Raw genomic sequence first — 11,345 nt, 5'->3', positions numbered from 1 at the left:
TCGAGTAATTGATCCGAGGATCGAGGCATACCAAGTTTCACTTGACACTTAGATGAATAAATTTAAAAATGTTAATTTTCCCAAAGTAGATGATCCGAGGACCCGTACGTAACTTAGGTTCTCGTTTAACACTTAGTAAAGAATATCAATTTAGACGAGGTATGTGGTCCGAGGATCCGTGCATACCAAGTTTCACTTGACACTTAGATGAATAAATTTAAAAATGTTAATTTTTCCCAAAGTAGATGATCCGAGGACCAGACGTAACTTAGGTTCGTTTAACACTTAGTAAAGAATATCAATTTAGACGAGGTATGTGGTCCGAGGATCCGTGCATACCAAGTTTCAGCTAGACACTTAGTTGAATAAATTTATACTGTTTAATTTCCCAAAGTAGATGATCCGAGGACCAGACGTAACTTAGGTTCTGTTTAACACTTAGTAAAGAATATCAATTTAGACGAGGTATGTGGTCCGAGGATCCGTGCATACCAAGTTTCGCCTTTGATACTTAGATGAATAAATTTAAAGTGTTAATTTTCCCAAAGTAGATGATCCGAGGACACGTAACTTAGGTTCTCGTTTAACACTTAGTAAAGAATATCAATTTAGACGAGGTATGTGGTCCGAGGATCCGTGCATACCAAGTTTCAGCTTGATACTTAGATGAATAAATTTAAAGTGTTAATTTTCCCAAAGTAGATGATCCGAGGACCGACGTAACTTAGGTTCTCCGTTTAACACTTAGTAAAGAATATCAATTTAGACGAGGTATGTGGTCCGAGGATCCGTGCATACCAAGTTTCAGCTTGATACTTAGATGAATAAATTTAAAAATGTTAATTTTCCCAAAGTAGATGATCCGAGGACCAGACGTAACTTAGGTTCTCGTTTAACACTTAGTAAAGAATATCAATTTAGACGAGGTATGTGGTCCGAGATCCGTGCATACCAAGTTTCAGCTTGACACTTAGTTGAATAAATTTAAAATGTTAATTTTCCCAAAGTAGATGATCCGAGGACCGTACGTAACTTAGGTTCTCGTTTAACACTTAGTAAAGAATATCAATTTAGACGAGGTACGTGGTCCGAGGATCCAGGCATACCAAGTTTCGCTTGATACTTAGACGAATGAAGATAACGAATATAATGTAGTTTACAACAAAGAACGGCCGAAGTGCCCTTTATTTAGTAATAGTACCTTCGTAGATTATTTACATTCCGTGGACGTTGTACAACATTCTCGTCCAAATCTTCCAGATTGTAGGCCCCTATTCCCCGCGACCGAAGTAATACGATAAGGTCCTTCCCGCCTTGGGCCCCAATTTTCCCCACGCAGGATTCTTCATCGTGCCCAAAACTTTCCTTAATACTAAGTCACCTGGTCCAAGAGGTCGAAGTTTCACATGAGAATCATATCCTCGCTTGAGCTTATGTTGATAATAAGCTAGTCAACCATGGCGCTTTCTCGCCGTTCCTCAACTAAGTCTAAGTTTCTCATTAATAGATCATCATTGCTATCTCGAAATAAAGGAGCTTTTCTTCGCAGTCGGGAACCCAGCTTTCTAAGCGGGATTATTGCCTCGGCTCCATAAGTCATGGCGAAGGGTGTTTCACCCGTGGATCTTCGTGGTGTAGTTCTATACGTCCACAAGACATGTGGCGCTTCTTCCACCCACCTCCCTTGGCGTCACCCAACCTCTTTTTGAGTCCGCTCACTATTACTTTGTTGACAGCTTCGGCTTGCCCATTTCCTCGGGGATAAGCCGGAGTTGAATATCTATTCGTAATGCCCAGGATCAAGCGCCAGATTTCCGAAAGGCTTTGCTATCAAATTGTAAACCGTTATCCGAAATGAGTATGAGGGATGCCGAACTCGGTAACGATATTCTTCCATACAAACTTTTTTTGCTTCCGTGTCTCCCGATGTTTGATAATGGCTCGCTTCAACCCATTTGGTAAAGTAACTCCGTTCCCACGAGAAGCCACCGTCGGTTTCCCGTTGCTTTGGGGAAGGGTCCAACAATGTCCAAGCCCCATCGGGCAAAAGGCCATGGGCTAGATAGAGGATTTAGGACTCCACCTCGGTTGATGTATGTTTGGAGCGAACCTTTGACATTGGTCACATTTCTTTGCATAATCTTGCGCTTCTCTCCGCATATTTGGCCACCAATAGCCCCGATAAGGGCCCCGTGAGCTAAAGACCTTCCTCCTGTGTGACTTCCGCAAATCCCTTCGTGTAGCTCTTCCAAAAGTAGCTCGTTGCCTCGGGGTGTATGCATAGCAAATATGGTCCCGAAAAGGAACGTTTGTACAATTTTTGGTCCTCGGACAACCAAGAAACGAGTGGCTTTTCCGCGAACCTTATCCGCTTCAGCCTTTTTCTCCAGGTAGGATGTCATTTCGAGAAATGTTACTATTTGATCCATCCAACTAGGTCCTGCCCTAATTTGAAGAATTTGAGTGGAGTTACCATCCGTCCCGGTGGGCTTCGACGGATCTTCAACGAGGATAACTCGTGGTAGACTTTGTGCCGAGGACGTCGCGAGCGTGGCTAATGAGTCGGCATGGGTATTGCCACATCCGGATACATGCAATAGTAGAAAGACTCAAATTTAGATTGCATAAACCCGACCCGGGGTTAGGTATTCTCGCATGGGAATCCCTTGCTTCTAGCTTCCCTTCTACTTGGCCTACCACCACAAGATAGTGAGTCCGAGAACATTTGCACCGCCTTTCCTCCCATTTTATGAACCATGTTCATCCTCGCGAGGACCGCTTCATACTCGCTTCGTTGTTGGTGGCCGAGAATCCTAATCTCGTGGATTTCTCAAAAGTAATACCCTCTGGGGATATCAAAACTAATCCGATACCCGATCCCCTCTCGATTTGCCTGCTCCATCAACATGGACTTTCCATAACGGAGGCCCTTCACACGAAATCATGCCTACCGATTTTTACCCATGCCTTCTTGATAGTCTTCTAACGAAGGCTCGCAAACTCGCCACAAGGTCCGCGATGACCCGCCCCTTTATAGAGGTGCGAGGCATATACTTGATATCGAAAGCTCCTAGGACAGTTCCCCATTTGGCAATTCTTCCCATATAATCTGCACTTCGCAAAATTGATTCGAGAGGGAGTCGTGTAAGAACAACAACCGTATGAGATCTGGAAGTAATGGGGAAGTCTTCGTGTAGCATGTACCACGCCCAAGATAGCTTTTTCCAAAGGGCAAATAACTCCTCGGCCTCATGCAGAGATTTGCTTACATAGTACACCGGTCTCTCGGATGTTATTGTCATCTCTGATAAGAACAGACTAACCGCATGTTTAGCCACAGCAATATATGCAAACGAATCTCATCAACCTCTCGGTCGAGACATAACCTGGTGGTCGCGAGAGATATTCTTTTAGTCGTTGAAAGCCGTTGCACACTCTGGCCCATTCAAAACCCTTCCATTTATTTAATAACCGAAAGAAAGGCCCGCATCTGTCCGCGGACCGAGATATAAATCGGTTGAGAGCAAAGAAGCCATACTCGTTAGTCTTTGCACCTCTTTAGGATTCCGAGGTGGGTGTAAGTCGCTTATTGCCTTAACCCGAGCAGATTCACTTCAATTCCTCGGTGAGTCACCATATATCCTAGAAACTTGCCCGACCCCACACCGAAAGAGCATTTAGAGGCATTGAGCCGCAATTTATACTCTCTTAGCTTCTGAAAAGTGTTGCTCAGATCTTCCAGATGTGCATAAACTTCTTTACTCTTTACTACCATATCGTCCACGTATACCTCAATATTTTTTCCTAGCCGTGCCTCAAACATCCTCGTCATCATCCTTTGGTAGGTAGCCCCTGCGTTTTTCAAGCCAAAAGGCATTACCTTATAATGATAATTTCCCCGTAGGAGTGACGAATGCCGTCTTCTCCCCGGGTCCTCAACGCTAAAGGTATCTCGGTGATAACCTTGGAAAGCATCAAGAAAACTCATCCGAGGATGTCCAACAAGAGCGTCAACCATTGATCAATCCGAGGCATCGGAATGAGTCCTTTGGGCAAGCCTTGTTTAAATCTGTGAAATCTACACATACTCTCCACTTCCCATTCTTCTTTTTCACCACCACGTACGCTAACCATTCAGATAAAACACTTCTTTGATAGCCCCCGCCGCTTTCGAGTTCGAGCACTTCCTCTTCGACGGCTTCCGAATGTTCCTTTGAGGACCTCCGAGGTGGTTGCCTCCTCGGCACTACATTTGGATTGACCCTTAAATGATGACATATGAAGTTCGGATCAACCCCAGGGGCCTCATACGCGTTCCAAGCAAATACATCCATATTTTTCTTTAAAAATAAAATCAGCTCGTCTCTCTTCCCCGCGGCATTGAACTCCAACCCGGAAGAACTTTTCAGATCATTGTCTATGATAATTTTCTCCAATTCTTCACACGTTGCTTCATCTACCTCGGCTATGGGATGTGATTTTGATTGCTATGCTTCACCGTTAGCCGAGGACGAGTCTCGGTTCGACGACGAGAATTCCAGCCGTGACACATGTCGAGCCACAGACGACTCCCAAGTAACTCCACCACCCTCGATCTCCCGAATGAAATTTGATTTCGACATGCAAGGTTGAGGAAACAGCCCCTAACGCATGCAGCCAAGGTCTCGCCACAATAGCCGTATAGGAGAGCAGGCATCGACTACGATGAAATCTACGTCTACTACCTCCGGACTCCGATTGCACAAAGCCTAATCTGTCCCTTTGGAACGGACAAACTCTCCCTTCGAAGCTTATCAAGGGTGAGTCATATGGCATAAGATCTTCAACTCTTAACTTCAAGCCTCTAAATAGGTCGTGGTACATGATACGCACCACTACCTTGATCAACCATTACCCTCTTTACATCATAGTTCCCAATTCGAGGGTTACCACTAAGGCATCATCATGAGGCTGGATGGTCCCCATCTTGTCCTCTTCGCAGAAACTTAGGCTCGGCAGGATACTTGCCTTGATCCTCTTCGGCCGATCCCGTGACTCCTCGGCCAATGTTCGAGCAATCGACATTACCCCGAAAGCGAGCCGAGCGCTCCTACTGTGTGCCGCAAAAATGACGTTGATAGTGCCTAGGAGGTCCTGGATGAAGGACCGTCGTGGTTTGCCACTCCCGATTGGTTTCCTCGCCCGTTGGGTTGGTAGAAGCTGCCGCCTTTTCCCTCTTTAACCAATTGTTCCAGATGATTCCACAAAGTGCGACAATCCTCGGTGGTATGACCTCTCTCCCGTGATAATGGTGCGGGAGATTTTGGTTGCGTCTCAAAGTGGTCCCCCGCCATTTTATTTGGCCATTTGAAAAAAGGCTCATGCCTTATTTTCTCCAACACTGCCGCACCGCTCCCGAAGACGGTGTTGACCACTTGTGGGGGTATGTGGCGGCCTGCCCGGAAAAATCCCGCGTAGGCCTATTGTTGTTGTATCGCGTCCGACCCGAAATCCCTCCTTTCGTGGGATAACCTTCGCCTTGCCCTTTCCTCGCTGATCTTCCTCAACCCTTTTGTACTCGTCGATGCGATCTAGCATCGGGCCGACGTACGCTCCGACAGTTTCTTCGTTAAGGATTTCCTCAAGTCATGCTCGTTGGTAGGCCGACCTTGAAGGTCCTTATTGCTACATCGTCAAAGTCTCCGTCAATTTCGTTGAACATTTCCCGCACCGGTCCGAATATGTTTTCAGGTTTCCCTTCCCTCATGGCCATGGATAGTAAAGAATCCAATGGACGAGGAACTCTACCGCACGTGATAAAGCGAGAACCAAATGCCCTAGTAAGCTCTTTGAAAGAATCAATGGAGCCTGCCCTTAAGCCGTCAAACCATCTCATGGCTACGGGCCCTAGGCTAGAAGGAAAAATCTTGCATAACAAAGTTTCATTCTGGAATGCACCGCCATTCTGGGCCGAAGTGGCTTACGTGCTCTACGGGATCCGTCCGACCATTGTAAAGAGTGAAGGCCGGTTGTGTGAAGCGCCGAGGCAACCTTCCTTCTTCCAATCTGCGCGCGAAGGGTGACCGGAGATTTGGTGCAATGCTCTTCCCATTGCGTCATTTCCTAAGCCCCAGGGGGTAGTCTCTGCCACGTCTCCCATGCGGATTGTCTTCTTCGGAAGAGGCATATTCACACAGGGGAGTTCGGATCTTTGCCCGTAATTGTCATCCTCGGATCCTTCCGAAGAGGGGTCGAGAGGTCGGAGGAGTTCTCCTTCGCCTCTCGTGGCGCAATCTCCTCTTTAGGCCGTCAATCTCCTTCGCATGGCCACGGCATTTCTTTCATAAGGAGCTCTGCTTCCTCCTTGCGAATGACTTGCACTTCGATGGTATGTGTAGTATGTACACTTCCTCTCGGTTCTCTCCGTGATCGGGATGCAAGGAGAGATCCTCACGGCGAGAGCCCACGGACTCCGCACTGCGTTGTGGTCCTGATCCTACCATGATGTCCTAAACTTCCTTAAAGACTAAATTCCCACAGACGGCGCCAATTGTAAGGACACAATTCAAGTTCCCAAACTACGACTGGGAGAAAAATGGGCTTGAAAGACCTTTCTTTACAATGAATTTGTAGAGGATGGGCTTGTAATTTAGATTTCAAGGATGGTTTAGACAATTACAAAAAGAACGGGCTTTGGGCCCAATAGAACAGAACAAAGAATCGTTTGCAAAGAGTAAGACTGAGAAATCGTCCTCGGATTGTGTCCGAGGATGGTTTCTAATGATATTTCTCAAGTTTGGATACAAGTGTTGATTATCATTTACTATTGGCTCTATCTCTTTTACTCAGAAAAGTCTCCCTCTTCTTCGTATGCCTTTCCTCCTATTTATATCCTTTCCTTTCCCTTCATCACCTTCCACTTTTCTGGTTGCAATCCCCCTTTTTGGATACTTGTCCCATCCATTCTTCCCTAAAGCCCGCTGGGATTAGGGACCAAGTTCCAAGCTCGATGTTCAGGTCCCATCCTTCCATCTATACAGTCAGTGTATCAATTTACAGAGCTTTTAATGTATGGGCGGTGGTAGCAGCTTTATTTTTAGACATTCCACCGTTCTTTCTCTCGCCCTCCACGTATACCGTGCATCCCCATAATTGTAGGACTCATTATAATATAACCCAGGGATACCAAACTTCTCTTTCTATGTCCTCGGCCTTGAAATCCGAGGACAAATCTACTCCTCGGACGTGTTTGGATATGTAAATAGTCCACGGCCATTTTGATGTCTTCGGATTTTGGGTTTCCAGCCCAAAATACTTCGTTGGGCCATCCTTCATATGCTATTGGGCCCAATACCCCTACAATTATTATTAAACCATAATAACGAAAGAATTCCCTTATTTTTGTGACCATTTTGGGAGAACTCATTGTTTAAATTTTAATTGTCACCAAGATTGTTATGAGTTAACCACTTATAATTATTTTTAAAAACCAAATATTAGAATGTAAGGTGCTTAAAATGGAATCTTATGGGAATGTGACTTACAAACCAATTACTCTGTAATTTTATATCTTATATTATAAAAGAACCATCAAATTTGACGTAAGCATTAAATTTGTATTACCCAATAAATTCGTATTATCCAATGTGATATTAGTACCATTGAATTTGTCCAATAATATAAAGGGGCATCAAATATGACGTAGGTACAATCCTATGTGATATTTGTATTATCCAATGTGACATGGGTACCATCCAATTTGAATTAAACTATTAAGAGGATCATATGTGACGAATCTATACAATTATGTATAGCGTAGTTACAATCATATGTGACGTTAATAGTGAATACTATCCAATATTATATCCAAGTTAACTAAAACATAATGGAACCAAATTTAATTGTTTAGTAATGCATTCAGTTGGCATAGAATGATAAAACATTCTCTGACCCAAATGATAATGCAAAAAAGGATATCAAATACAAATCATCACATAGCACAAAATGTTAATGAAAAAAAGGCGATCAAAGTGTGGTGCCTCCTTTGTGTGAGGCCGTGGTGTGTATCCCTCCTCCACCTCGTCGTCTGAAGGGTTGTCATCCATGATTAGAGGAAATGATGGCAGAGGAACTAGAAGAGCTATGGAAAAAACTGACATTCATTGAGGATGAAGATGTAGGGATAGTACTAGATAGTAGTAGCACTAAAGCAGCGAAAGAAGTGGGTAAGTGTTGTACTGTGATGAAGATTCTGACCCAAAGATGCATAAGTTTGGATGTGTTGTGAAAGAATATGAGAATGTTGTGGAAGCCAAATAAAGGGGTCCAAATTTCTGAGATTGATGAGGATCTTTTCTTGGTAGAGTTCGGTGATGGGAGAGATAAAAAGAGAGTGATTGAGATGTGTCCTTGGAGCTATGAGAAACAATTAGTCCTTATTCAGGACTTTGAAGGTGAACTTACCCCAAAGGAGATTGAAATAAGATGGGCTCCGTTCTGGATCCAGATCTATAATCTTCCTTTGAAGAGCAGAACGAAGGAAACCAGGAAGGCCATTGGCTCAAGTTTAGGGCTAGTTTTGGACGTTGATGTCCTAGAGTCTGGGGTTCAATGGGGCAAGTGTCTCCGAGTAAGGGTGCGGATCAATGTGAAGAAGCGCTTCGTGCGCGGTAAGAAAATTACCATTGAAGGAGGCGAGAGCAGGTGGGTGAGCTTTAAATATGAAAGGCTCCCCAATTTCTGCTATAGATGCGGCCTTCTGAACCATGCTCTGAAAGATTGTAATGAAGGGCTTGAACACAGCAAAGAAGAAAGGATAAACGTCCTTCGATACAGAGCTTGGCTGAGGGGCGATCTGATACGTCGGAGTGGAAATGAGATGGCCAGATACGGGGTCAGAAATGATGCCGAGGGTAGCTTTGAAAAAACAGAGGTCAGGATGGTGAGGACGCCAAAGGTGTCAAACTTACCGAGGAGGGAAATGGGGGCTGGCAGGACTCATGGGTCTGAAAAGACAACTCTGAAGGTCAGCAACCCGATGCTAGGTAGGGATGACACAGTCTCTCACACACCCATGTCAGAAGATTTGCGTGAGAAAGAAAATCTTGAAAAGGAGGTAGGAAAGATTGAGGGAATAGAAGCTTCTTTGAGAAGTCAGGTTCAAGTACAAAGTTCTGACCAAGCTGAACCTATAGTTGGTATGCAGTGGGAGACAGCTAACTTTCAGAAAGTTGATAAAGTGCAAATGGGTGCTTTGGCACCAATCATAAAGCTTGAAGCAAAGGTGGGGGTCCCAACTAACTTAGGCCCTGAATTAGGCCCTTTTGCTATGTGCTACGATAAAAAGGATGGGAGGATAGCGGCGCAGACAAAGGAGAGTGTGGGTGGTGAGTGTGATGGATCAGGATTGAAGAAGCCCGTGGGAAAGAAACCTATTGGGCCGACTTTAAGCCCTAAAAAACTCTCTAGTATGTGCTTTGAAGTAAAAAGCCCACAACCACCTCTACGTGAAGTGACTAATACAATTGGGTCTTTGCCTACATAACTGATTAGCCAAGGAGGAAAGTGGACTAGGCTAGCACGTGCGGCCCCTGAGGGTAAGGAGAAGGAGAATGTGGTGAATAAGGTGAGGGTACGCCCACCAGCTGAAGCTTCTGACTCCTGAGCACAGAAATGCAAAGTGGTGTGTAACAATGGTTTTGATAACCTTTCATCGATGGTGGTTGTCCCTCAGCCCCGCTGTTCGCCATGAATTGTTTGAGCTGGAACTGCTAGGGGCTTGAGAACCACCGGCAAGTTCGAGAGCTTTCAGACATAGTGAAGGCAAAAGCTCCCAAGGTGATTTTCTTGATGGAAATAAGGAAGAAGAATTCATATTTTGAGAGGTTGCGTTGCCGGTTGAAGTATGATAATTTGTTCATCGTCCCAAGAAAAAAATTGGGAGGTGGCCTAGCTTTATTATGGAACAATGATCTGAATTTACATGTCAGGACTTTTTCACCATGGCACATCGATGCGGTGGTAAATCTAGGAATTGATGACGCCTGGCGTTTGATGGGGTTCTACAGAGCTCCGAAAGCGGCCAACCGGGAAGATTCTTGGTCAGTACTTCAACATCTTGCATCTCAATTTGTGTTGCCATGGGTGTTTGTTGGAGATTTTAATGAAATTGTAAAAGTGGATGAGAAATCGGGTGGGGCTGTGCAGTCTGAGAAACAAATGCAAGATTTCTGCGATTGCTTGGATTTTTGTGGTCTAAAGGATCTGGGTTACTCGAGTCTGCCTTTTACCTGGCGCAACAGGAGGTATGATACTGGTTTAGTTTGGGTTCGCCTAGATAGAGCAGTGGCAACAGTTGAGTGGATGTTAAAATTTCCCACTACACGATTGCATCATTTGCTGGGTTTGTCCTCTGATCACAAATCCATATGGCTGGCTTCTGATGATCCCCATAAACGGTTTTCCCGTGCTCAGAAGCCATTCAGGTTCGAGGCAATGTGGCTTAATGACAAGCGTTGTGAGGGAGTGGTTCACTCGGCATGAGATATGAGCATTGATGGCGATCCAATGTGCAAGGTGATGAGGAAGGTTAGTGATTGTCAAACCCAACTCCAACTGTGGGATAAAAATGATTTTGGGAATGTCAAGATAACCTTGGCACGAAAGAGGAAGGAATTGATAAAGGCAGAGGGTGAATCCATGACTGGTAGGTCACATGCCCGTGTGAAAATGCTTGCTAAGGAAATATCTAAGCTGATGGAATTTAAAGAGCGGATGTGGAGTCAGAGGTCAAAAACAGAGTGGTTAAAGTATGGTGATCAAAATACCAAGTACTTCCATTGTCGAGCAACGGAAAGAAATAAGAAAAAATTTATTTCGGGGCTTGAGAATGAGCAAGGAGATTGGATAGAGGGGGAGGATCAGATTGGGGAGATGTTTATTAGTTACTACTCTATGCTTTTTTCTATGGCAAAGCCCATTGAGTTGGAGTCGGTTCTTAAGGGGGTGCAACCAAGAGTGACAGAGGCTATGAATACCGAGCTGCTTAAGCCTTTTGTGGTGAAAGAGGTTCAAATGAAGCTGGATACAACTCCTGGACCAGACGGCCTTCCTCCCTTATTTTATAAGAAGTTTTGGGGTAAGATAGGCATTGAAGTTTCAAAAGCAGTCATTTCAGTGCTAAATTCAGGTATGGTCCCAGCAAACCTTAACCACACCTTCATTTCATTGATTCCAAAAATCAAAAGTCCCAGGAAAGTCTCGGATTTTCGGCCTATCAGTCTGAGTAATGTGCTGTATAAATTGATAGCTAAAGTATTAGCAAATCGGCTTAAACCCTTACTGTCTAATCTGATCTCAGAAACTCA

At 44.6% G+C, this 11,345-nt stretch overlaps 1 protein-coding gene across 1 annotated transcript; it reads left to right on the top strand.

Annotated features, from left to right (window-relative positions):
* The first annotated feature begins 8,098 nt into the window (after window positions 1–8,098).
* LOC142624738 (uncharacterized) lies at window positions 8,099–10,521 on the top strand. The gene is made up of 4 exons (XM_075798476.1): window positions 8,099–8,204; window positions 8,343–9,450; window positions 9,532–9,604; window positions 9,754–10,521. The coding sequence occupies exons 1-4, from the start codon at window positions 8,099–8,101 to the stop codon at window positions 10,519–10,521; spliced, it is 2,055 nt and encodes a 684-aa protein (XP_075654591.1).
* Window positions 10,522–11,345: the final 824 nt, after the last annotated feature.

This window comes from Castanea sativa, chromosome 1, assembly GCF_040712315.1.
Source record: "Castanea sativa cultivar Marrone di Chiusa Pesio chromosome 1, ASM4071231v1".
NCBI lineage: Eukaryota > Viridiplantae > Streptophyta > Magnoliopsida > Fagales > Fagaceae > Castanea > Castanea sativa.
The sequence above is the reverse complement of the archived record's forward strand: the minus strand, read 5'-3'. Positions and strand labels throughout refer to the sequence as shown.